The sequence below is a fragment of the Oncorhynchus keta genome, chromosome 16, assembly GCF_023373465.1.
Source record: "Oncorhynchus keta strain PuntledgeMale-10-30-2019 chromosome 16, Oket_V2, whole genome shotgun sequence".
In the NCBI taxonomy this organism is placed as follows: domain Eukaryota; kingdom Metazoa; phylum Chordata; class Actinopteri; order Salmoniformes; family Salmonidae; genus Oncorhynchus; species Oncorhynchus keta.
In genome coordinates, this window is record NC_068436.1 from 3167677 (window position 1) to 3194841 (window position 27165).

Consider the following 27165-nt stretch of genomic DNA (forward strand, 5'->3'; position numbering starts at 1 on the left):
ATATTATTGTGTGTTTTGTCTATATTATTGTGTGTTTTGTCTATTATTGTGTGTTTTGTCTGTATTATTGTGTGTTTTGTCTATTATTGTGTGTTTTGTCTCTATTATTGTGTGTTTTGCCTGTATTATTGTGTTTTGTCTGTATTATTGTGTGTTTTGTCTATATCATTGTGTGTTTTGTCTATATTATTGTGTCTTTTGTCTATATTATTGTGTCTTTTGTCTATATTATTGTGTGTTTTGCCTGTATTATTGTGTGTTTTGTCTGTATTATTGTGTGTTTTTTTTTTATTTAAAAAAAAAAAAATTATTTCACCTTTATTTAACCAGGTAGGCTAGTTGAGAACAAGTTCTCATTTGCAACTGCGACCTGGCCAAGATAAAGCATAGCAGTGTGAACAGACAACACAGAGTTACACATGGAGTAAACAATTAGCAAGTCAATAATATATTATTATTATTATTATATTATTATTAGAAAAATGGGCAGTCTATATACAATGTGTGCAAAAGGCATGAGGAGGTAGGCGAATAATACAATTTTGCAGATTAACACTGGAGTGATAAATGATCAGACGGGCATGTACAGGTAGAGATATTGGTGTGCAAAAGAGCAGAAAAGTAAATAAATAAAAACAGTATAAAAACAGTATGGGAATGAGGTAGGTGAAAATGGGTGAGCTATTTACCTATAGACTATGTACAGCTGCAGCGATCGGTTAGCTGCTCGGATAGCTGATGTTTGAAGTTGGTGAGGGAGATAAGTCTCCAACTTCAGCGATTTTTGCAATTCGTTCCAGTCACAGGCAGCAGAGTACTGGAACGAAAGGCGGCCAAATGAGGTGTTGGCTTTAGGGATGATCAGTGAGATACACCTGCTGGAGCGTGTGCTACGGATGGGTGTTGCCATCGTGACCAGTGAACTGAGATAAGGCGGAGCATTACCTAGCATGGACTTGTAGATGACCTGGAGCCAGTGGGTCTGGCGACGAATATGTAGTGAGGGCCAGCCGACTAGAGCATACAAGTCGCAGTGGTGGGTGGTATAAGGTGCTTTAGTGACAAAACGGATGGCACTGTGATAGACTGCATCCAGTTTGCTGAGTAGAGTGTTGGAAGCCATTTTGTAGATGACATCGCCGAAGTCGAGGATCGGTAGGATAGTCAGTTTTACTAGGGTAAGCTTGGCAGCGTGAGTGAAGGAGGCTTTGTTGCGGAATAGAAAGCCGACTCTTGATTTGATTTTTGATTGGAGATGTTTGATGTGAGTCTGGAAGGAGAGTTTGCAGTCTAGCCAGACACCTAGGTACTTATAGATGTCCACATATTCAAGGTCGGAACCATCCAGGGTGGTGATGCTAGTCGGGCATGCGGGTGCAGGCAGCGATCGGTTGAAAAGCATGCATTTGGTTTTACTCGCGTTTAAGAGCAGTTGGAGGCCACGGAAGGAGTGCTGTATGGCATTGAAGCTCATTTGGAGGTTTGATAGCACAGTGTCCAATGACGGGCCGAAAGTATATAGAATGGTGTCGTCTGCGTAGAGGTGGATCAGGGAATCGCCCGCAGCAAGAGCAACATCATTGATATATACAGAGAAAAGAGTCGGCCCGAGAATTGAACCCTGTGGCACCCCCATAGAGACTGCCAGAGGACCGGACAGCATGCCCTCCGATTTGACACACTGAACTCTGTCTGCAAAGTAATTGGTGAACCAGGCAAGGCAGTCATCCGAAAAACCGAGGCTGTTGAGTCTGCCGATAAGAATATGATAATAATATGGTTTTATCTGTATTATTGTGTGTTTTGCCTGTATTATTGTGTGTTTTGTCTATATTATTGTGTGTTTTGTCTATTATTGTGTGTTTTGTCTATATTATTGTGTGTTTTGTCTATATTATTGTGTGTTTTGTCTGTATTATTGTGTGTTTTGTCTATTATTGTGTGTTTTGTCTATTATTGTGTGTTTTGTCTGTATTATTGTGTGTTTTGCCTGTATTATTGTGTTTTGTCTGTATTATTGTGTGTTTTGTCTATATTATTGTGTGTTTTGTCTATATCATTGTGTGTTTTGTCTGTATTATTGTGTGTTTTGCCTGTATTATTGTGTTTTGTCTGAATTATTGTGTGTTTTGTCTATATTATTGTGTGTTTTGTCTATATCATTGTGTGTTTTGTCTATATCATTGTGTGTTTTGTCTGTATTATTGTGTGTTTTGTCTGTATTATTGTGTGTTTTGCCTGTATTATTGTGTGTTTTGTCTATATTATTGTGTGTTTTGTCTATATTATTGTGTCTTTTGTCTATATTATTGTGTCTTTTGTCTGTATCATTGTGTGTTTTGTCTATATCATTGTGTGTTTTGTCTATATGATTGTGTCTTTTGTCTATATTATTGTGTGCTTTGTCTATATTATTGTGTGTTTTGTCTATTATTGTGTGTTTTGTCTGTATTATTGTGTGTTTTGCCTGTATTATTGTGTGTTTTGCCTGTATTATTGTGTGTTTTGTCTGTATTATTGTGTGTTTTGTCTATATTATTGTGTGTTTTGTCTATATCATTGTGTGTTTTGTCTATATTATTGTGTATTTTGTCTATATTATTGTGTCTTTTGTCTATATTATTGTGTCTTTTGTCTATATTATTGTGTGTTTTGTCTGTATTATTGTGTGTTTTGCCTGTATTATTGTGTGTTTTGTCTATATCATTGTGTGTTTTGTCTATAGCATTGTGTGTTTTGTCTATATTATTGTGTCTTTTGTATATATTATTGTGTCTTTTGTCTATATTATTGTGTGTTTTGCCTGTATTATTGTGTGTTTTGTCTATATCATTGTGTGTTTTTCCTATATTATTGTGTGTTTTGTCTGTATTATTGTGTGTTTTGTCTGTATTATTGTGTGTTTTGCCTGTATTATTGTGTGTTTTGTCTATATTATTGTGTCTTTTGTCTATATTATTGTGTCTTTTGTCTTTATTATTGTGTCTTTTGTCTATATTATTGTGTGTTTTGTCTATATTATTGTGTGTTTTGTCTATATTATTGTGTGTTTTGTCTATATTATTGTGTGTTGTCTATATTATTGTGTCTTTTGTCGATATTATTGTGTCTTTTGCCTGTATTATTGTGTGTTTTGTCTATATTATTGTGTGTTTTGTCTATATCATTGGGTCTTTTGTCTATATCATTGTGTCTTTTGTCAGTATTATTGTGTATTTTGTCAGTATCATTGTGTGTTTTGTCTATATTATTGTGTGTTTTGTCTATATTATTGTGTCTTTTGTCTATATTATTGTGTCTTTTGTCTATATTATTGTGTCTTTTGCCTGTATTATTGTGTGTTTTGTCTGTATTATTGTGTGTTTTGTCTGTATTATTGTGTGTTTTGTCTATATTATTGTGTGTTTTGTCTATATTATTGTGTGTTTTGTCTATATTATTGTGTCTTTTGTCTATATTATTGTGTATTTCGTCTATATTATTGTGTCTTTTGTCTATATTATTGGGTCTTTTGTCTATATTATTGTGTGTTTTGTCTATATTATTGTGTGTTTTGTCTATATTATTGTGTCTTTTGTCTATATTATTGTGTATTTCGTCTATATTATTGTGTCTTTTGTCTATATTATTGTGTCTTTTGTCTATATTATTGTGTATTTCGTCTATATTATTGTGTCTTTTGTCTATATTATTGTGTCTTTTGTCTATATTATTGTGTCTTTTTCAGTATTATTGTGTACTTTGTCTATATTATTGTGTGTTTTGTCTATATTATTGTGTCTTTTGTCTATATTATTGTGTCTTTTTCAGTATTATTGTGTACTTTGTCTATATTATTGTGTGTTTTGTCTATATTATTGTGTGTTTTGTCTATATTATTGTGTCTTGTCTATATTATTGTGTGTTTTGTCTATATTATTGTGTGTTTTGTCTATATTATTGTGTGTTCTGTCTATATTACTGTGTCTTTTGTCTATATTATTGTGTCTTTTGTCTATATTATTGTGTGTTTTGTCTATATTATTGTGTGTTTTGTCTATATTATTGTGTATTTTGTCTATATTATTGTGTCTTGTCTATATTATTGTGTCTTTTGTCTATATTATTGTGTACTTTGTCTATATTACTGTGTCTTTTGTCTATATTATTGGGTCTTTTGTCTATATTATTGTGTCTTTTGTCTATATTATTGTGTGTTTTGTCTATATTATTGTGTGTTTTGTCTATATTATTGTGTCTTTTGTCTATATTATTGTGTGTTTTGTCTATATTATTGTGTGTTTTGTCTATATTATTGTGTGTTTTGTCTATATTATTGAGTCTTTTGTCTATATTATTGTGTCTTTTGTCTATATTATTGTGTCTTTTGTCTATATTATTGTGTGTTTTGTCTATATTATTGTGTCTTTTGTCAGTATTATTGGGTCTTTTGTCTATATTATTGTGTCTTTTGTCAGTATTATTGGGTCTTTTGTCTATATTATTGTGTCTTTTGTCTATATTATTGTGTGTTTAGTCTATATTACTGTGTGTTTTGTCTATATTATTGTGTGTTTCCTCTATATTAAACCAGTGCACCTGGCACCTATTACCATAGCCCGTTCAAATGTACTTAAAAGTTTTGTCTTGCCCATTCACCTTCTGAATGGCACAAATACACAATCCTTGTCTCAATTGTCTCAAGGCTTAAAAACACTTCTTTAACATGTCTCCTCCCCTTTATATTTACTGATTGAAGTGGATTTAACAAGTGACATCATGAAAAGATCAGGTATTACTAATGTTTTGTAGACTCAATGTATATATACACAACTGTGTCTGTGCTTCTACATTTAGGCTCTTAGGTACAAATAGTACCTGTATTTATTTCAAATAGTTTGAGCATTTGATTGAGCCTGTCTAGAAACAAGGGTTTAAAGCCTTAATAGACCCCAGGAATGAAAACCTGACAGGTAATGGCTGTAGTCTAGCTTTCAATACCAGGCAACAGGACCCATTATTTGAACAGTCAGAGATGAGCTGTATTTTTTATTTATTTTATTTCACCTTTAGTTCTCATTTACAACTGAGACCTGGCCAAGATAAAGCAAAGCAGTGCGACAAAAACAACAACACAGAGTTACACATGGGATAAACAAATGTACAGTCAATAACACAATAGAAAAATCGATATACAGTGTGTGCAAATGTATTAAGATTAGGGAGGTAAGGCAATAAATAGGCCACAGTGGTGAAAACAATGACAATTTAGCATTAACACTGGAGTGATAGATGTGCAGATGATGGTGTGCAAGTAGAGATACTGGGGTGAAAAAGAGCAAAAATAAATAACAATATGGGAATGAGGTAGTCGGTTGGGCTGTTTACAGATGGGCTGTGTACATGCGCAGTGATCGGTAAGCTGCTCTGACAGCTGATGCTTAAAGTTAGTGAGGGAGATATAAGTCTGCAGCTTCAGTCATTTTTGCAATTCGTTCCAGTCATTGGCAGCAGAGAACTGGAAGGAAAGGCGGCCAAAGGAGGAATTGGCTTTGGGGATGACCAGTGAAATATACCTGCTGGAGTGCATGCTACGGGTGGGCGTTGCTATGGTAACCAGTGAGCTGAGATAAGGCGGGGCTTTACCTAGCAAAGACTAATAGATGACCTGGAGCCAGTGGGTTTGGCGACGAATATGAAGTGAGGGCCAGCCAGCAAGAGCATACAGGTCGCAGTGGTGGGTAGTATATGGGGCTTTGGTGACAAAACGGATGGCACTGTGATAAACAACATCCAATTTGCTGAGTAGAGTGTTGGAGGCTATTTTGTAAATGACATTGCCGAAGTCAAGAATCTGCAGAATTGTCAGTTTTACGAGGGTATGTTTCGCTGCATGAGTGAAGGAGGCTTTGTTGCGAAATAGGAAGCCCATACTAGATTCAATTTTTGATTGGAGATGCATTTTTGATTGGAGATGCAAGAGCGACATCATTGATATATACAGAGAAAAGAGTTAGCCCGAGAATTGAACCCTGTGGCACCCCCTTAGAGACTGCCAGAGGTCCGGACAACAGGCCCTCCGATTTGACACAGTGAACTCTATCTGAGAAGTAGTGGGTGAACCAGGCGAGGCAGTCATTTGAGAAACCAAGGCTGTTGAGTCTGCCGATAAGAATCCGGTGATTGACAGAGTCGAAAGCCTTGGACAGGTCAATGAAGACAGCTGCACAGCACTGTCTTTTATCGATGGCAGTTATGATATCGTTTAGGACCTTGAGTGTGACTGAGGTGCACCCATGACCAGCTCTGAAACCAGACTGCATAGTGGAGAAGGTACGGTGGGATTCGAAATGGTCGGTGATCTGTTTGTTAACTTGGCCTTTCGAAGACTTTAGAAAGGCAGGGCAGGAGGATATAGGTCTAAAACCGTTTAACGTTTCAGCTTCCACTGTTTGTTAGCCTAAAATATCAAACCTATGAAACACTGACATGCCCTCTGACCCTCTCGATGCAAAAGCAGCTTCAGCTAAAATATTGCTTTTTCACTTCATTCGTTTCGTGAGTTTCGGTTGGGAAGACTACAGCTGAGGTGACTAAAAAGAGCTATTACCACAGACGAGAGAGAGAAACAACGAGTAAAATGTTGCCACATCTTCACACTATTTAGCCAACCGAGTGTGAGGCAACCTCAGTCATAACTGTGGCTGAGCTTATGAGTAGGAGAGTGGGGGACAGTGGACAAGGAACTGGACAATTCCTTCAGTTCCTCGCTAATTTGGTGAAATGTATCAAATACTTGATCTTTTAGTCGTTCAGAAGCATCTGCATTATTTCCCGAGGGCTGTTCCACTCATAGATATTTATATTCACAGTGTTAAAAATAGTAAGTAAAAATGACACATATTGATAGATACAGTAAATATGCATGTGTTCCAACACAGCTTGTTGTCACCACAACACCTTTGTCACAGAGTCCGTTTGCTATAGCTTTCCTTTTTTGGTATCAATTTATTTGGATAGTCCCAAATAGTTTGCTTTTAACTCGGTAGATGTTAAACTAACTGTCAACAACATGGTAACTAACAATTGAGTAATCCTATCCCTCGCCCAACCCTAGCCTAACCCAAACACTAAACTTAAATGTAACCCTTAACCTTAACCCTAAATTTAAATGTAACCCTTAACCTTAACCCTAAAACACTGTGGCATATAAAACGAGCTGGAATTGATCTGTAATCATCTATAGAGGACTATCAAAATGAAGGGTGAGTTTAAGATCACTTCCTTCGTCAAATTATACACCACGTCCAATCGGAATTATACACCAGGTCTAATGGGGATTATACACCATGTCCAATGGGAATTATACACCAGGTCTAATGGGAATTATACACCACGTCCAATGGGAATTATACACCAGGTCTAATGGGAATTATACAACACGTCTAATGGGAATTATACACCAGGTCTAATGGGAATTATACACCAGGTCTAATGGGAATTATACACCAGGTCTAATGGGAATTATACACCACGTCCAATGGGAATTATACACCAGGTCCAATGGGGATTATACACCAGGTCTAATGGGGATTATACACCAGGTCTAATGGGAATTATACACCAGGTCTAATGGGAATTATACACCAGGTCTAATGGGAATTATACACCACGTCCAATGGGAATTATACACCAGGTCTAATGGGGATTATACACCAGGTCTAATGGGAATTATACACCACGTCCAATGGGAATTATACACCAGGTCTAATGGGAATTATACACCACGTCTAATGGGAATTATACACCACGTCCAATGGGAATTATACACCAGGTCCAATGGGGATTATACACCAGGTCTAATGGGGATTATACACCAGGTCTAATGGGAATTATACACCAGGTCTAATGGGGATTATACACCAGGTCTAATGGGAATTATACACCACGTCTAATGGGAATTATACACCACGTCCAATGGGAATTATACACCAGGTCCAATGGGGATTATACACCAGGTCTAATGGGGATTATACAGCAGGTCTAATGGGGATTATACAGCAGGTCTAATGGGAATTATACACCAGGTCCAATGGGGATTATACACCAGGTCTAATGGGGATTATACACCAGGTCTAATGGGGATTATACACCAGGTCTAATGGGAATTATACACCAGGTCCAATGGGAATTATACACCAGGTCCACCAGGACTTCCGCTTTATCACAAACCCGCTGGAAGACACACAGGGAGCATGCCCTACTTCGGCATCTGTGGAGCAGCTGTCATGGGGTGGTTAAGTGCCTTGCTCAAGGGCACAACGGCAGGCGATGGCATCTCTGATTTTGATCACAGCAACCCTGCGATTGCCAGCTCACTTCCCGCCAGATGTTTCCCATCAGACCCGGGATTAGAATTTGCAACCCTCCAATTGTAAGCTGGCCTCTCTAACCACTAGGCTACCTGCCGCCCATGAACTACCCTTCTAACGGTCACAAACAGAATGGAGGCAACTCAGAACACTTATTTATTGTCCCCGTGCCTGTTTTTTCACTGTGAGACTGTGGGTGGCCATTGCTTTGGTAAACACACTAGTTGGGCCCAGGGGATGATGGTAGTGCTGATGAGATACTTAGGATCCACAAGGGATTCAAAAGCCTCTGAGCCCGAGCTCTCTGGCACTGCAAATGACTACAAACGCTGACAGAGAGAGAGAGAAAGAGGAGGAGGCCATAAAGAGAAAGAAATTTAGAGGGACCTTCCTCAAGGACTAGGGCCCTTTAAGTAGTAACTGACAACTAATTGCACAACCGCCACCACCGAAACTTCATTCATGATCCCCTTAATGTATCCAAAATGGCCACCCAGTCACAAAACTAAGCCCTGCAGGCCTACCCAACACAAGGCCGAAATGACACGATAGAGCCCCCATTTCGGCTCTGGTTGCAAATTAAGTCTATGGACGCTGAGCACAGCAAAGGACACAATAATAACCTGGTACAGTGAGAGAAACACACTGCGGCCAGCCTTCCTTCACTGCAGTAACTCACATCCAAAGTCAAGGCCATTAGGTTATCTAGCGACCGGACCAGGGGGTCGGTAACTGCTCTGCAGTGGGGGGGTTATGGACTGAGGAGATTTATAGTGAGGAATGCCACTGGGAGCCAAAATGGTGTTCTTGTCTCTCGTGTCACGCTGTGCATATCACATTACAGTCCAACTATCACACTGTAGAATAGAGAGGATGGATTTCAGCAGAGTAAAACCAGACAAGTGTGCAAGTTAGTGGTAAAAGGGAGAGTGGGGAATTGTCTGGAGCTGAAAGAAGAATAGATGGGGCAATGTGTGGAATGGATTGGAGCTGTGGTGTGTGTGTGTGTGTGTGTGTGTGTGTGTGTGTGTGTGTGTGTGTGTGTGTGTGTGTGTGTGTGTGTGTGTGTGTGTGTGTGTGTGTGTGTGTGTGTGTGTGTGTGTGTGTGTGTGTGTGTGCGTGGTTGCAGTGAATTTTTTAACAAGGCGTAGAAAGGATAGAACACGAGTAGTACAAACTGTAGCAGCTTGTGTATCTGAGGAAAGGTGTGTGTGTGTTTGAGTGTGTGTATGCACACACATGTGATTGTGCATGTGTGTGTGTGTGTGTGTGTGTTAATATGCGGTAAGCCCAAAATCCTCTTCGAGGGTTACTCACATTGTTCATGTACTCGCTCAGCAGGTCTTGCAGGGCCTGCCGGACGGCGTTGCACTCAGCCACGATGCGCTCGCGGCGGTCGTCGCGGGTGCAGGACGAGTCGGCCATGAGGGCGGCGCCGCTGATGATGCTCTCCAGGCGCTCCTCCAGGGAGGGGCGGAAACGCGCCTCGCTGAACGTCAGCGGGTCCAGGATGATCTTGTTCTGACCGGGAGGAAAGGAGAGAGGGAGGTCAGAAACAGGCTAACCAAAGGTCAACATTTGAATGATATTGCACCTTTGAACTTTGCACCCAAAGAGATGGTATAACATTCAGTGTGGATCATGTCACTCCTTTATCTTATTACCCAAATGTTAAGTGTTGGATACCGAATGTAATGTAAGCTCTGTTGGGCTAGATTGTCTCTAAGAATGACGAATACATGGAAATGCATGTTAGCACTCAACCACTTCTGAGAAAGACATACTGTATGAGAGAGAGAGAGAGAGAGAGAGAGAGAGAGAGAGAGAGACAGAGACAGAGACAGAGACAGAGACAGAGACAGAGACAGAGACAGAGAGACAGAGAGAGAGAGAGAGAGAGAGAGAGAGAGAGAGAGAGAGAGAGAGAGATTGATTAAGCTAGGGCTCTGCTGTCACCCACGAGTTACATTCTCAGCTGTTTGTTTAGAATGGGCTGTCCCTGAAATGTACTATTTGTAACAAAGGCTTATGTCTGGGGTACACAGAGTCATACACACCCTTCTGGTCTTCATAATGACTACAATATTACACATAGCAATATCTGAGCTCTCAATGTCATGTCAGCGTGACCTATGACCAAAGTCAACGAGAGAGAGAGAGAATATGGGACAAATAGAGGCAGAGAGAGAGAGAGAGAGAGAGAGAGAGAGAGAGAGAGAGAGAGAGAGAGAGAGAGAGAGAGAGAGAGAGAGAGAGAGAGAGAGAGAGAGAGAGAGAGAGAGAGAGAGAGAGAGAGAGAGAGAGAGAGAGAGAATATGGGACAAATAGAGGCAGAGAGAGAGAAAGAGAGAGAGAGAGAGAGACAGAGAGAGAGAGAGAGAGAGAGAGAGAGAGAGAGAGGACCTGTAAAGACAGCAGACGGCAGTGGTCCATTTCATATGGTTAGCGACAGTAAAAAGGAAGACAGAAAGAAAGAAAGGGAGAAAGGTCAAAAGATGGATGGAATGATAGAACCAGAGAGCGCTACAACAGCAGGAGGGAGGGAGTTGATCAGAAAATGGAATGGAACAAAGCCCAACAAAGACCCTGCGATCACATTTGGCAGCGAGGAAAATGGTAGCAGACGGCTCAGTGCAATCTGTCAGCGCTAGGTGGTAGAGCCAGAGGCTGAGAGTGGAGGAAATCACCTTCAGGCTTCGCTTTAGGGTCCTAGTGCCAGACCCTTACAGCCCCCCCTCCCCACCCCAGGGGACTTTAAGCACAGAGTGAAGAGTGAAGAAACACAGGAGCCATGAGGAGAAGCCCGCGGCTTTTATTAATGGAAGTAGCCGCAAAATATACTTTTTTTTAATGATCTGTACAGCAGGTAAGATCAAAAATTACCATATTGATGGCGAAGGTTTTACGTTTTACGTCCGTACAATTTCAATGTCCCATTCGGCAGCAGTTTGCGGTGCGGTGGGGTTTTTAAGAGGGAGAAGTCACACCGGGTAGGCAGCGTTTATTAGTAAAGAGGTGCCTAAGAGTTACACACGGGCCAGCCCCTAAATTCCTTAGCTGTGTGTGTCTGTGTGTGTGTAAGTGTGTGTGTGTATGTGCTTATATCGGTTGTAATGCGCATTACGGTTGAAAACAGTTCCAGTCGGGCCTAGTTGGAAGCAACAGTGCCGTTCAATGACGACTGTCTTCAACTGTTTTGCGAGGGGCCTAATTTGTTTCTGTCGCAGCTAGGCGGCATCTATTTCCCACAAAGCGGTTTAGCCACAATGTCGAGTCTAGCAACCGAAACCTATTCCAAAGGACAGCAGGGGGCTATCACATTGACGGGAGACACAGAGCGCACACACACACACACACATACATATTTAACATTGACATTTTATCCATTTACCATCTCTTACCCGGAGCGACTTCCACACGCACACAGACAGAGAGACATCGAGCTGATGGCTTTGTCGGAAACCCTGAAGTGGCAACCCAGCCCAAGGAGTGGGACACCCATTCCAGGCCACTGCTCTGTGTGCCCGAGAACCGAGAGTAACAACACAGATGGTATTAGACCCGGAGTGTCGAAAGTCATAGAGTCATAGCCATCTCCGTCCGGCCCATAACGCTACACCCTTATCACCGTTTTCTCTGCCTTAGCGCTCCCGAGTGGCGCAGCGGTCGTAGGCACTAGGCATCACAGCAGTCCCTGGTTCAAATCCAGGCTGTGTCACATCTGGCCAGCATCGACAAGGTTTGGCCGGGGTAGGCCGTCATTGTAAACAAGGATTTGTTGCCTAGTTAAATAAAGGTTAAATCTCATCTTGAATGTTATTTAGAGTCTCCGGCTTTGCAGGCTTGGTAAGCACCATGCATTGGCTTGGGGAAGACATTACCGAGACAGTGAGCCTTAGGAATGGGACTAGATGGTTACGTTTTACATTGTTTGTATCGAACAAACATGCTAGCCGCGCGAAAAGGTGATGGCATGTGTTCCGGTAATACAGGCAATTAATTCAAGTTTGCCTTATCTCGTTTTCTTCAACGTGGGAGAGAGGAGAGTGGGGATGGAGGGAAGAATGGGAATGCCCAGCATCAGTAGAGCTAGAGGTGGCCTGGATGAAACTGGCTGTAATCAGAGGGGTACTGTCTTCCATACGTTTCAGCGCTGCACAACGTGGAACCGCTCTGCTGGCCTTGCTCGGGGTGGCACTGTTGTTTTATTTATTTGTATTATTCTTTTATTTTTTTTACATACCCCCGATTTATTCATGGGCACAGAATATTTACAGAAGCGATTCAGGTTGAAGTCGCTCGCTCTCCCCGCTCGCGTCATGGTTCAACAGAGGCCGCCACCGCAGCCCGCTGCCCATGAGCTGAGCTACATTAACCCAGATGGTTCTGATTTGAAAATGAACAAAAACATCCCCCAAAAAGCAGCCAGCAGTAGTGCCCTGCCTTAGGACACATAACTAAACTACAATGTCTGTTTTGGAGGCTCTAGAGCCTGGACAGGGTGGCAGGCTGTTCGTCAAACTTTGCATAATAAAGACGGGATGGAGGATATTGGTGGGGCCTGTGTCATTGCTACACATAACCTGCTTTACACAGGCACAGAGAGACAGAGACAGAGACAGAGAGACAGAGAGACAGAGAGACAGAGAGACAGAGAGACAGAGAGACAGAGAGAGATAGAGAGATAGAGAGATAGAGAGATAGAGAGATAGAGAGATAGAGAGATAGAGAGAGATAGAGAGATAGAGAGATAGAGAGATAGAGAGATAGAGAGATAGAGAGAGAGAGAGAGAGAGAGAAGGCGTGGAGGAAAGAGAGAGCAGGAGGGTCAGAGGCAGAGAAAAATAGGGGTGAGAAAAAGGACTTGTGAGACAGCAGGACGGTAGTGGCTCTGTTTATATTATTAATGACACTCTCTCTCCGCTACCTCTAATACTACCATGCCTCCTTTACAAGCCCTGGCCTACATTCACATTCACTGGTTGGCGCCTCCAGAACCCAAACACTGAAGGCCTGATTCCCCAAGGGACTCATTTTATCAGTTACATTTAACAGTTTAAGTCTGTATAGCAGTTTGTGGTCTAGTTTAAAGAGATACTTTGGGATTTGGCAACGAGGCCCTTTATCTACTTCCCCAGAGTCAGATGAACTTGTGGACACAATTATCTCTGTATCCAGTATGAAGGAGGTTTGAGGTAGTTTCACAAGCCAATGCTAACTAGCATGAGTGCAATGACTGGAAGTCTGTGGGTATCTCCTGGCATGCTAGTAGATACCCATAGACCTCCAGTCATTGTGCTAATGCTAGTTAGCGTTGGCTCGCGAAACTACCTTGAACCACCCATAGCCAAAATCCTGAAGTATCCCTTGAAGACCATGTGGCAGAAAGAGATTCCAGTTGGGATATGTCCAATTGCTGTTGTCACTGGGGTGTTTCAACTTCAACAGCCCAGGTAAAAGACAAAAAAAAGCTGTCTGAGTTACACTGGCCAGGTAGGAATCAGATATATGTGCACTCAGATATCACACACTGCGACTAGGTTTGAAGGATTCCGGGAACGAAAGTACACTTTATTATCATATGACCATTTGCTGGCTATTGACGTGGCAAAGACAGAAAGATTTCTGGTCGGTAAACTAAAGCCAGCGACACAGGAAATAGTCTGGAGGACATATCCCAGCCTATCACATCCTACACAAACAACCAAGGAGAAATGACTAGACACAAATGGAAACGGAAATCTAGGAGGAAAGTGCTTTGCCCTGCGTCCCAAATGCCACCCTTTCCCCTACAATAGTGCACTACCGGGGCCCAGAGTAATGCACTATGTAGGGATTGGGGTGCCATTTGGGACGCATGCCCACGCGGAGTGTCGGGACTTGTCAACCTCTTTACACGGAGTCACAACAGGGCTTGTGTGTTCAGAGCTGCAATCATCTCCACGCTGGGACCAAAAAAAAAATGCCATGCCGCAGAAACCAATGCCCCAAGCACCAGCTACATGTTGAGAGGTGTGTGTGTGTGTCTCTCTGTGTGTGTCTCGCCCACGCGGAGCCAGGACCTGTTGCTTATTGCACCTTCTCCTCCTCTTTTCTTACATTTTATCTCTCCTTTTGTCTTGCTTTACCAAGGTGTAATGGAATTCGCCCCCTGCCTTCCATTCCACCCACGGACGGCCATGTCGTACATCATTTAGACTGGGAGAGAACAGTGTACTCCTTTCGCTGACTCATCCAGGGCTTCTGTGTTGTGCTTTACCGCCACTATACACACACACAGACACACACACACACAAATGAATACACTCAGGCAAGCACAACCATTATACACACAAACACATACACAAACAATACACACAGTCACACACTTCCCCCAACCGTAGATACAGCGTGATCTTTCCGATAGCGGCCTAGCTGCTATTTTTAGGGAGACACAGAGAAAGACTGCGTAGTGCCGTGGCGGAAATTGCATGTTCATCTGTGGTTTCCTCCCAGGATTATCAGTCTGTTAGTCTTCCTGATTGTTGTTTACATTTTGTCTCTCTTTTTTCTCATCCTTTTTTTAAGTCACTTGGACGATTACTACTTTTGCTGGTAGATGTGTTAGTGAATAACGCTGTTTAGCTGCAGATTACCCAATTCAGGTGGCGATTCAGGTGGAATAGGGGTCCTTTCACTCCTGCCAAGCAGAAAACAATCTCATTACTCAAGTTGCCTCTTATCAGCTCTTTGCAACAGTTGGCTGGAGGAGAGGAGGTAATATATGTATCTATACCTCCATATCCCTCACTAAATCTGAATATCTTTGAATAGAGAATAGAATCAGGGATATATAACATACAGACATTCAAATATTGATACATCTCAGCTGACAATACACAGTATATATATATATATATATATATATATATATATATATATATATATATATATATATATATATTTTTTTTAAATATATATATATGTATATATAAACACATACAGTATATATACAGTATATATACATATACATTGCAATTTCTCTCTCTCTCCCTATATATATATATTTATATATATAAAGAGAGAGAGAGAGAGAGAGAGAGAAATTGCAATTACATGCTAATTGGTGGTGGACGAGGATAGGGTGGATTCTGCAACAGGTACAGAAAAGCCCTTTTGAAAATAGGGGTTACTCGGCTGTCCCCATAGGAGAACCTTTTTTGGTTCCGCATAGAACTCTTTTGGATTCCAGGTAGAACCCTCTGAGGAAAAAGTTCTACCTGGAACCAAAAAGGGTTCTCCAAAGGGTTCCCCTATGGGGGCAGCTGAAGAACACTTTCCTTCTAGATAGCTCAAGGCTCAAAGCGACATATGCTTACAAGAAACGGTAAAGGAAATTAATAAAAATCAGCCGGCATTGCTCTTTGACAAAGAGATGTAGGTACAGATTAGATGGGGCCAAGGAGGCTGGGACACCTTGAATTAAGAAGACACAAGGGAGTGCAGCGAAGCCACAGTACCCTGGAGGGGATCTCACGTCTCGGAGGAAAAGTCTTAGGGAGGGGGGAGAACAGCTGAAGTTGACATGTTATTTACAAGATGCATGATAAAACAGTAGAGAAGAGCTTTGCCCTGAGGGATGGACTTTGTTGTTATTCCGAGCAGGGTGTCAGTTTGTTGTGATTGCTCCGAGTAGGGAAATGGGGGAATGGTGGGGAGAGAGAAAGATGGAGCGAGAGACAGAGAGAAGGGTGGGGGGATGCATCCTCCAGTTTTGACAAAGGCCCAGGGCCCTTTAACGAGAATTGGTGACGGTTGAATCCATTCTCCTTGCACCTCTCTAGTGTCAATTTAGTCCTCGTCCGCAGCTTTCATCAACCTCTCCCTCAATGTCAGCAAGACAAAAGAGCTGATGGTGGACTACAGGAGACGGAGTGGTGAGCACACCCCCATCCACAACGATGGAGCGGGTCGAAAGCAAGTTCCTCTGTGTCCACATCACAAAGGAATTAACATGGTCCACACACACCCACACAGTTGTGAAGAGGGCATAATGGCCTCTTCCCCCTCAGGAAGCTAAAAAGATTTGGCCTCAAAATGTTCTACAGCTGCACCTTTGAGAGCATCTTGACTGGCTACATCAACACTTGGCATGGTAAATGCAAGGCACCTGACCGCAAGGCACTACATTATATCACTAGGGCCCAAAAAGGACCTTGAACAGCTTATACCTCCAAGCCATAAGACCTCTAAATACCTCATCAAGGCCTTCCGAGTGGCACAGCGGTCTAGGGTACTGCATCGCAGTGCTAGAAGTGTCACTACAGATCAGGGTTCGATCCTGGGCTGTGTCGCAGCCGGACGCGACCGGGAGACCCATGAGGCAGTGCACAATTGGCCCAGCGTCGTCCGGGTTAGGGTGGAGGATCTGGCCGGCTGGGATGTCCTGGTCCCATCGCGCTCTACCGACTCCTTGTGACGGCCTGGCGCATGCACACTGACTTCGGTCGCCAGCTGTGCGGTGTTCCCTCCAACACTTTGGTGCGGCCGGCTTGCTTGTTTGAGGGAGCAGTGTGTCAAGAAGTAGTGCGGTTTGGCAGGGTCATGTTTCGGGAAGGACGCATGGATCCCGGAGTTGCAGCGATGAGACAAGACTGTAACTACCAATTGGGGAGAGAGCCATGTTATGTGCACACCCATACATAACATGTATGCTTACATGCATACTCAAGCCATACATACACACACACCACATAAAGTACACTGCTGCTCCACATACTACAGCTCAGTCTAATATCTACGCTGTTGTCTAGTCACTTTACCCCTACCTGTATGTACAGTACATAGCTACCTCAAAGACCTCATACTCCTGCACATCAACTCGGTACTGCTACTCCCTGTATACAGCCATGTTATTTTATACTCGTTATTGTTAGTCATTATTCACTGTGTATTCATTCCTCTTGTCACTATTTCAATTCTGATGTAACTCTACATTGTTGGAAAAGGACCCATAAGTAAGCATTACACTGTTCGTCTACACCTGTTTTTTTATTTTTAGGAAGCACGTGACAAATAACATTTTGATTTGATTCACTTTTGTCACTTATCTTCGACCGGTTGGATAGTGGGACATAGATCCCTGAGGCATGAGACGTTCAAGCCTAATCAAAGAATGGAGTGAGAAAACGAAAGACCGAAGCAAGAGGTTGTGGAGCCAACTGTCAAAACATGACCCTTATATGGTGCTGGACACACGGAGGGGTGATACACAGCGGAAGTGGTTTCTGACTCAATGAGAGTACGTCCCCAGTGATAGCGATAAATAGCATCACTTCCTGTTTAGAAATGGACCACGGTGAAGGTCAGGCGGTTAATTGTTTAGGTTATTTAACCAGGTGAGGACCATTGGAGATAGCCATCCCTTTTTCAATGGATCCCGATCCCTGATTATTGAAAGATACGGGGATCCGGGAAGGTGATTACCAAAAACCTTTCAGAAGTACGAGGTAACATGGATGTCGAAGAAAGGATGTTGTAAAACGTTGACTAAAAAAACAGAAAAGGGCAACTAGGACAATGTTGCTTTTGCTAAAGGCGGTAGATGATCTCATATGGCCTAAGATAGTATGTAAGTATGTCAGCCCTAGTCTCATCTTTCCCCCCTTGCCACTGTCCATCAGATCAGGACTGCGGGCAGTGCTATGGTCACCTCATACCATTTGATGGGTCCTACTTCGACCCCACTTTGTGCCGTTGAGAACGTCATCTAGGCCTATGTCACATGTGCTCACCAAAACACCGAACACTCTGACATTTCCGGGAGCCCTCGAGCAGTTCCCCACTGGTCCTTGGACAAAATGTAGCAAAACTTGACCCTTCCATTGCTTCGCCCCTCCAGGTTCTCAATCACCCATGAAAAGGGGCTGGTTAGACAATGACCACAACATGGGCACGCTAATGCTTCAGGGAGAGTCTTCAAGCTTTTCCCAAGGGGAACTTGAAAGAAAATCTTGACAAAAGCTTGACTCGTCCACTCTGGGCCCTCCAGGTCCAAGCCCACCCACGCATTGCATTGGGCTGGTTGGACAATGAGTGTGATGCCCTGTGACAAAACTGGCCGTGGGCCACCACCACCCAACGGGGGCGTATTAGTCACATTGTCCTCCCTATCTGATTGATTACGCTAATGAAGGGGGCCCGGCTGGCTCGCTCCGGGTTACTATTTGCTTATTGTCTCACGACAGCACCAATGGTGGAGTTGGTTGTCATGGAATCTGAGCTTCGGCAAACAAAGTCATATTTTGTTTCTTCTCCATAGTTGACGGTGTGACGCACCAATGTCCCCATCCCTATCAAAACAGAGCAGCAGAGCAGCTGATCCTCTTGGCTGTTCAATCAGGCGTTTCCTTAGTTACGGGGGATGCATTAGGTTAATTAAGAGAGAATCGCAGCCGCGCCACCCTCAAGATTAAGTCCACTGTAATCACGCCAATGGTAAATGTCACCCAATAATGAGAATGAACTGAATTAACTAAATTCCTGCGATCCGAGAATAATGAAGGGGAGAGCAGTGTTGGTTCCAATCCAGGCTGCAACCAAACCAAGGTGAGAGGTTCGCATCCAACTTTTCTTTGGGTCTTTTACTCACCAAGATATGTGTTCTGGTGACAGAGTGGAGGAACAATGGCAGGATCCTTTGTGTGTGATATATATATATATATATATATATATATATATATATCTCACACACACACACACACACACACACACACACACACACACACACACACACACACACACACACACACTCCACAGCCCTGTGCTTAAACACAGGTTAGGCCCAATTTAGCGCCACTGAAGCAGCGGATGACAGCCCTCGCCAATGCAATGCTGCTGAGCCCACTCGCTGCGTACTGCCTTGTACAGCGCTGAAGTAACAGGCGCTAATACTACCATCTCTGAGGTCATGAGTGGAGAGTGTAGCCAGCGAGAGGTTACAGTTTAAGAGAGAGTTCAAATCTAATACTGGGCAAAAGTCTGACTCGATTCAATGTTGTGTACAATCAAGCTTATTAAGTGGCCCTTAATAAGGAGGCCCAATTTGAACACAATGTTCCATCAAAGAAAAGTAAGATCAAATCCAATCCAAACACTTAAGGGCAATGTTTTGGTCCCTATTAGCATGCCTCCCACTCTAATGTAAGTATGCATCCACTTCACAATCATCTTATTCCATTTCCTTCCACTTGACCATCGCAAGTCCCATGACAGCACTATTAATGAGCTTTAATGAGCTTTAATTGTATGCCAAACATGAACAGTGCCTTTTCTGTGTTTTTGGAGTTCGCTGAATTCAATTGGACGAGCCCTAGGCGTTGCACGGTCAGTGCGTCAGTGACACGCTCTCTTCTCTGGTGTTTTCAAAAAACCCACAAGGCCGAAGTAAGAAGGGAGGAAAAACAACAAAAAAGGAATAAATAGGACTGAATCCCATGATACGCTTGTTTCCAGAAGTGACCTTTATCAAAGTGGCATTTGCCTGCCAAGAGAGAAAGAGAGAGAGTGTGTGTGTGTGTGTGTGTGTGTATGCCCGGTTTCTGGGTTGGCCCCACAGGCGGGCACCAATCATTAAAGCCTTCATGTGGCCCTCTCTCCCAGGGACGTTTGCGCAGCGGGATTTGTATGACTCATAGGATCTCAAAAGAGAACGGGGAGTACGGGAAGATGGCTTTAGTCACCACAGCTCACTTCACAGCTTATTAAAGATGTTCAGAAACACTTTGTGAGTCAATGTATCTCTATGTTTCCTGCCATCGGATCAAGACATTTTTTTTTGTTCTCCTTTAGATTCCTGCTCAGTTGACTCATGCCATTGGCATCTGGCTATATCCAGCAACAATTATGTGTGTCGCCGGGGTTATCACTGAATGGAAATGCTGACGTGTCCGGTTGACAGAAAACTCACGCAATGAGGTCTGGGCCCGTGTTCACAAATCGTTTCAGGGTAGGAGTACTGATCTAGGATCAGGTCTTGGTAGTCCACGTTATCTTTCACGCATTGTGATCTAAAAGGCTAAACTGATACTAGACCAGCATTCCTACTCTGATATGCTTAATGAATATGGGAAATGAAGTTGATCATTTATCATGATACCTCAAGTATGCTTAATGCTCTGACCACGTGAACTATGTGGTCAGTACTAAGACCATATGTGGCTTCCCAACGCTGGTTCTAGAGGAAGTATTTGAGTGTTAGAGAGGATTGTAGACACACTGCTTGCTTAACCCGGAAGCCAGCCGCACCAATGTGTTGGAGGAAACACAGTACAACTGGTGACCGTGTCAGCGTGTATGCGCCTGGCCCACCACAGGAGTCGCTAGAGTACGATAAGACAAGGACATCCCTGCCGGCCAAACCCTGAACTAGACCGGACAACCCATGAGCCGCCTCATGGGTCTGTCAGTCGTGGATGGCTGCGACACAGCCCGGGATCAAACCCAGGTCTGTAGTGAAGCATCAAGCACTGAGACCAAGCATAAAGACCAAGGAGCTCTCCAAACAGGTCAGGGACAAAGTTGTGGAGAAGTACAGATCAGGGTTGGGTTATGAAAAAATATCCAAAACTTTGAACATCCCACGGAGCACCATTAAATCCATTATTTAAAAATTGAAGAATATGGCACCACAACAAACCTGCCTAGAGAGGGCCGCCCACCAAAACTCATGGACCAGGCAAGGAGGGCATTAAATCAGAGAGGCAACAAAGAGACCAAAGATAACCCTGAAGGAGCTGCAAAGCTCAACAGCGGAGATTGGAGTATCTGTCCATGTTTTCATCGGCAGGGAATGAGAAACTGGTCAGAATTGAAGGAATGACGAATGGCGCTAAAAACAGAGAAATTCTGGAGGGAAACCTGTTTCAGTCTTCCAGAGATTTGAGACTCGGACGGAGGTTCACCTTCCAGCAGAACAATGACCCTAAGCATACTGCTAAAGCAACACTTGAGTGGTTTAGGGGGAAACATTTAAATGTCCTGGAATGGCCTAGTCAATCCAATTGAGGATCTGTGGTATGACTTAAAGATTGCTGTACACCAGCGCAACCCATCCAACTTGAAGGAGCTGTAGCAGTTATACCTTGAAGAATGGGCAAAAATCCCAGTGGCTAGATGTGCCAAGCTTATAGAGACATACCCCCGAAGAGACTTGCAGCTGTAATTGCTGCAAAAGGTGGCTCTACAAAGTATTGACTTTGGGGGGGGGGGAGGGTGAATAGCTGTGCAAGTTTTCAGTTTTTTTTGTCTTGTTTCTTGTTAATATTTAGCATTTTCAAATTGGTAGGCATGTTGTGCAAATCAAATGATACAACCCCCCCAAAAAATAAAAAATAATTCCTGGTTGTAAGGCAATAAAATAGGAGAAATGCCAAGTAGGGTGAATACTTTTGCAAGCCACTGTTTTCACATGACTGCTGGTGATCGCTGCCTCACTTTTTTTGTTCCTCAGTGTGTGAAGTTTGCCTCTAATTAACGTAAGTAATTCCAGTTTTGTTTGTTTCGACGACAATGCGCTTTCTGCGAAAGATCACAGAATCACACTTTCGCTTTGCTCAATCCCTCTCTGACTCTGTCGTTCTATTTCGCCTCGCTCTCTCTCCCCCCTCTCATCAGTCACTCGCTCCTTCCTTTCATTCCTTCCTTTTCCTTCCACTCTTTCATGAGCCGACTCCCTCATCTGTCAGTAGATCTTTATCCCGTGTAGGGACGTTTTTTGGGGGGGGGGCGGGAGCTGGGGAAGTGATGTTCTCTCCCCTCTTTCTCTCCTTTCTCTCTGTGTCTCTATGGCTCCCTCAAGTACGGACACTTTGTGCCAGCACGTTGAGGAAGTTTCCTCCACAGCTGTGCACCTGTGAAAGAGAAAGAGAGAGAATGAGAGAGAGAGAATAGGAACGAGGAGGGAGAGAAAAGAGGGAAGAGAACACAGGATAAAGATGTACTGACAGGCGAGGGAGTCGGATCATGAAAGAGTGGAAGGAAAAGGAAGGAATGAAAGAAAGGAGCGAGAGAGGGGGGGGAGAGAGAGGGGGTGGGGGTGAAGGAGAGAGAGTGAACTGAATTAGAACGAGAGTCAGAGAGGGATTGAGCAAAGCGAAAGTGTGATTCTGTGATCTTTCGCAGAAAGCTCATTGTCGTCGAAACAAAAACAAAACTGGAATTACTTATGTTAATTAGAGGCAAACTTCACACGCTGAGAAAGAAAAAAAGAGAGGCAGCGACCGCCAGCAGTCCTGTGAATAGGGACACATCCTGTCAACAATCAGACTCCAATCCTCCAGATGTCTTTGCCACCAACCGTGTTTGAGGAATAACACAAATAACCCGGGCCTGTGTCTCTGTGGCTTTGATGAGACAGTTGAAATGACTGCTATGCCGATGGCTGTTTACTCAGATTTTGGGAGGGAGGGAGGAAGGGGAAGGGGGTGAATAGGCAGGGAGGGAAAGAGAGAGAGAGACAGACAGAGAGAGAGAGGAGAGAGAGCGGGGTAGGCAGGGAAAGAGCGATAGAGACAGAGAGACAGGCAGAGAGAGAGGAGAGAGAGTGGGGTAAGGCAGGGAAAAAGAGATAGAGACAGAGAGAGACAGGCCGAGAGAGAGGAGAGAGAGTGGGGTAAAGGCAGGGAAAAAGAGATAGAGACAGAGAGAGACAGGCAGAGAGAGAGGAGAGAGAGTGGGGTAAGGCAGGGAAAAAGAGATAGAGACAGAGAGAGACAGGCCGAGAGAGAGGAGAGAGAGTGGGGTAAAGGCAGGGAAAAAGAGATAGAGACAGAGAGAGACAGGCAGAGAGAGAGGAGAGAGAGTGGGGTAGGCAGGGAAAGAGCGATAGAGACAGGCAGAGAGAGAGGAGAGAGAGTGGGGTAGGCAGGGAAAGAGAGATCGAGACAGAGATGGAGAGACAGAGAGAGAGATGGCGCTGGCAGATGTCTACACGTGAAAACGACACACTTCTACGACACTAGTTTGGTACTGGAGATTATCGTTAATGTAGTGTGTGTGTGTGTGTGTGTGTGTGTGTGTGTGTGTGTGTGTGTGTGTGTGTGTGTGTGTACTTATCTGATCACAGCACCTGATCATGGCATGTTTGATCTTGGCATGCCTCATGTGCATTCGTTTGTGGTGTATGCAGAGCTTTGACAAGAACCAAGTCGGCTTTGGAGAGAAACTTTGTCATCGTTATCCAACTCTCCAACTCAAGATCTCACTGGCATGTCTTACTTAATCACGAAGACACGGATGAGAGAGTTTTGTTACATTTTTTTCTGTCTCTGGGGCAATCCACCGTCAATAAACACCTTCAATGCACAATTCAAAAGCCGATGAGTGTTATTTGAATGTTTGTGCCGTACTTCACTGTCTGTCCTTCACTCTCTTTCCCCCCTTCCTCCTTCACGGAAATGCTCATACTATTACCAAGTTTATTTCCAGAAACTCTCCCCGCCTCATTTCCCTGGGCTTACACTACTTGACATCTCATTGCTTTTCCACGTCTCTTCTCTCTCCCGCTCTCTCTTTCGTATTCCTCTCTCGATGTGTTTTTTTTTTAATCCTCGATGTGTTCTTGCCTATTTGCAAAAGTGGTAGGAGACAAAATGTCGCCCCAATTCACAGGAGTGAAGCCTGAAGTGAAGACATTCTCCGGTGGGAGCTCAAATTGTTTTAGCTTACTCGCGGCAGACAGTGAGATGAGACACCCCCCCCCCCGCTATATGTGAAAGTTGACACTGTCCTCTGCTATCCTCTGCTTTTCACCCGCGCCACTCGGTTGCCATGGCAACTTTTGATGTCCAGTATCTGGTGCGGTGGTAAACAAGGTTGTCCTGTGTCCCAAATGGTACCATATTCCCTAAATAGTGCCCTCCTTTCGACCAGGCTCCAGAGGATTGCACTAATGCTCACATAGACGCACTAGTCTAAAGTAGTGCACTATGTAAGGAATAAGTGCCATTTGGGCCTGTTGTTTTCTACATGACGGGCACAGCACAGATCATCCCTGAAAGTCATCAATGACTGCTCGTGATAGTCGGGGAGGAGGAGAGGAGACAGGGAGAGCCAAAGTGACAAAACCTATATCACGTTTGTCAAACTTTATCTCCCTTGCGACAAAACGATCCGCGGCGCGGCATTTTGGCAAAGACACCTGCTTATTGACCTTTCGAGACTAAAACTGGAAATATGATAAAACAAAATATTGAGTGTGGTGGGATGTTTATGAATGTTTCAGGGTGGAACACGGTGCTGGGATCATCAATCACAGTGGTGTAATATGGCAGGCGTGCCTCATCACTAGCTGTTTTAAATGGCACCCTATTCCCTACGTAGTGCACTTCTTCTGACCAAGGCTCATAGGGCTGTGGACAAAGGTAGCGCACTATGTGGGGAATAGGGTGCCATTTGCAACGCAGTCTAGGTAATGGCATGCTGGAGCTGGGACCAGTCTCACTGGCCATATAAGACAGGGTTGGGAGGGTGAGGTGGGGCATTGCATGTTGGATGCTGGGGTAGGACTTCCAACCTCCAAGCTCTTTCAGTTTCAGGACTGGAGCATGCGCCCTGAACAGAAGGGGGGAATGGGGGGCCAGAACAGCCGGAGTGGGTGGCTCGGAGGCAGATGGAAGGATGGAGAGTGAGGGGACTGTGGGGCCGTAATTAATGTGACGTAACACACAGTGGTAGGTTAGCTAACACACTCAGCCAGCCTGACATCACACTGCTGACACAAACACACACACACACACACACAAACATACACACTGCTGACACACACTGGGGTATAGAGCATGTTCCTATGAAAGCTATTTCACCTAAAGAAATCCACTTGCCCATTTGTGTGCTACTGTTCAGTCAGCCTTGTCAGGGTAGTGTGTTCTGGAGTCACTCTGGGTAAGAGCATCTGTTAAATGACTAGAATGGTCCTGGGTTAGTCCTACAACTGTCCTATATGGGGTGTTTGTGTGTTGTTGAGAGGAGAGGAGGATTCAGAGGGCACGCAAGCGCACACGCACACACACACACACACACACACAGAGTCATCAGCAGACCTGCCTCCTGTCCACTAATCTCATTTGATGTGTGTATGAGATTACGTGGAGGAATCAATGTTTCTGGAAAACACATTTAATCACAGAGTCCAGTAAACGAAGAGATAGGCAGGTTACAGGATAGCCAGAAGTTACGGAAAAAGAGGGAATTCTCCTCCCTAAATAGCGATAGATAGACGGGAAGGGTGGCAGCGGCGAGGGGCTAACTGGTAAAGAGAGAGGGGGAGTCTGCCAGTCTTCAATGGGATGACGGGCGATGTGAAAGATACAGAGATGTGATTCGCCTACATGAGGACCTCGCGAATATAATACATGGCATTTAGCAGACACTTTCATCCATAGAAACTTACAGTCATGCGTGCATACATTTTACTGATGGATGGTCCAAGGACGCAATGCAACGCACCATACCAACATTGTTACCTACCTCATTGGATACAGAGGCAGAAAATGATGACTCTCCTCCCCAAAGTTCACATCGGTAGAGGGAAAGGTCCTCTGCCTGGGGCTGCATCTATAACGACACCCTATTCCCTACATATTCAACTCCTTTTGACCAGGGGCCCATAACAAGAGTAGTTCACTATGTAGGGAATAGGGCGCCATTTCGGTACGCAGCTGGATAACAAGGCATGAGAACGCTCCGCCCCTTCGAGTAATGTGTTATTCTGGTAAATCATTCTGGAGGAACTAACGGCCGCTTCCCCGAACCATTCCTCCACCACTCGAGTTTCCAGACAGGGGCCTTTCTCCTTCAATCTAGATTAGAGTACGCAGATACTGTACACGGAGACACCGTAATGCAGTGAGTATCCAATCAGTCGTGTTCAGGAACCTATATCCGACCTTTACAACGGTATGGCATGTGTATGGCAAGGGGTAAGACAGAGGGTAGTAGATCCATGCCTAGGTTGACGCACAGCATTTTGGATATATATATATATATATATATATATATATATATATATATATATATATATATATACACACACAGTGGGGCAAAAAAGTATTTAGTCAGCCACCAATTGTGCAAGTTCTCCCACTTAAAAAGATGAGAGAGGCCTGTAATTTTCATCATAGGTACACTTCAACTAATCCTGAAAATCAGGATAGCACTTCTAAAAACATGTTTTCACCACTTTGTCATTATGGGCTATTGTGTGTAGAAGGGTGAGGAAAATATATATTTCATACATTTTCAATTAAGGCTGTAACACAACAAAATGTGGAATAAGTCATTCTGAAGGCTCTGTAATGCACTTTATTTTACCAGAGCCGTATGGCCCTTGGTCAAACGTAGTGCACTATAATGTTTAATGTATTTAACCTTTATTTAACTAGGCAAGTCAGTTAAGAACACTCGTGTTTACAATGGCGGCCTAATTTAATAGGGTGCCATTTTGGATGCGAACACAGACCGGACACAGCTGTCCAAAAAGGTTACTACTGTTCAGCTTCTCTGGCAAAACAACACACAAATCCAGCTGTTTGAAATGAGAATATTCCGACAATGCCTTTCACATTTCTGTTGTTTTTCTCTATTTCACACAGGCATCATGCTGCCTTTAATGTGTCAAAACCGCCTAAAACCTTATTATATCTGTCAGTTGTAGGATGCATACTTCAAGTAGAAGGGTAATTGAACGAAGCCAGGTACGAGGGGTAAATGTACGATTGCGTCCTTTGATGTCTTAACAACTCGCACGCTTTCTCAGAGCGATCTAAACCTGCCCTTT

At 43.6% G+C, this 27165-nt stretch overlaps 1 protein-coding gene across 7 annotated transcripts in view; it reads right to left on the reverse strand.

Annotated features, from left to right (window-relative positions):
• Positions 1-27165, reverse strand: part of LOC118395356 (catenin alpha-2) — a 697964-nt gene that overhangs the window by 471856 nt on the left and 198943 nt on the right. For all 7 annotated transcript variants that reach the window (XM_052464403.1, XM_052464401.1, XM_052464402.1 and 4 more), the window contains one exon: positions 9669-9872. In XM_052464403.1, the coding sequence (XP_052320363.1) occupies positions 9669-9872 (204 nt within the window). The remainder of the gene's footprint in view (positions 1-9668; positions 9873-27165) is intronic.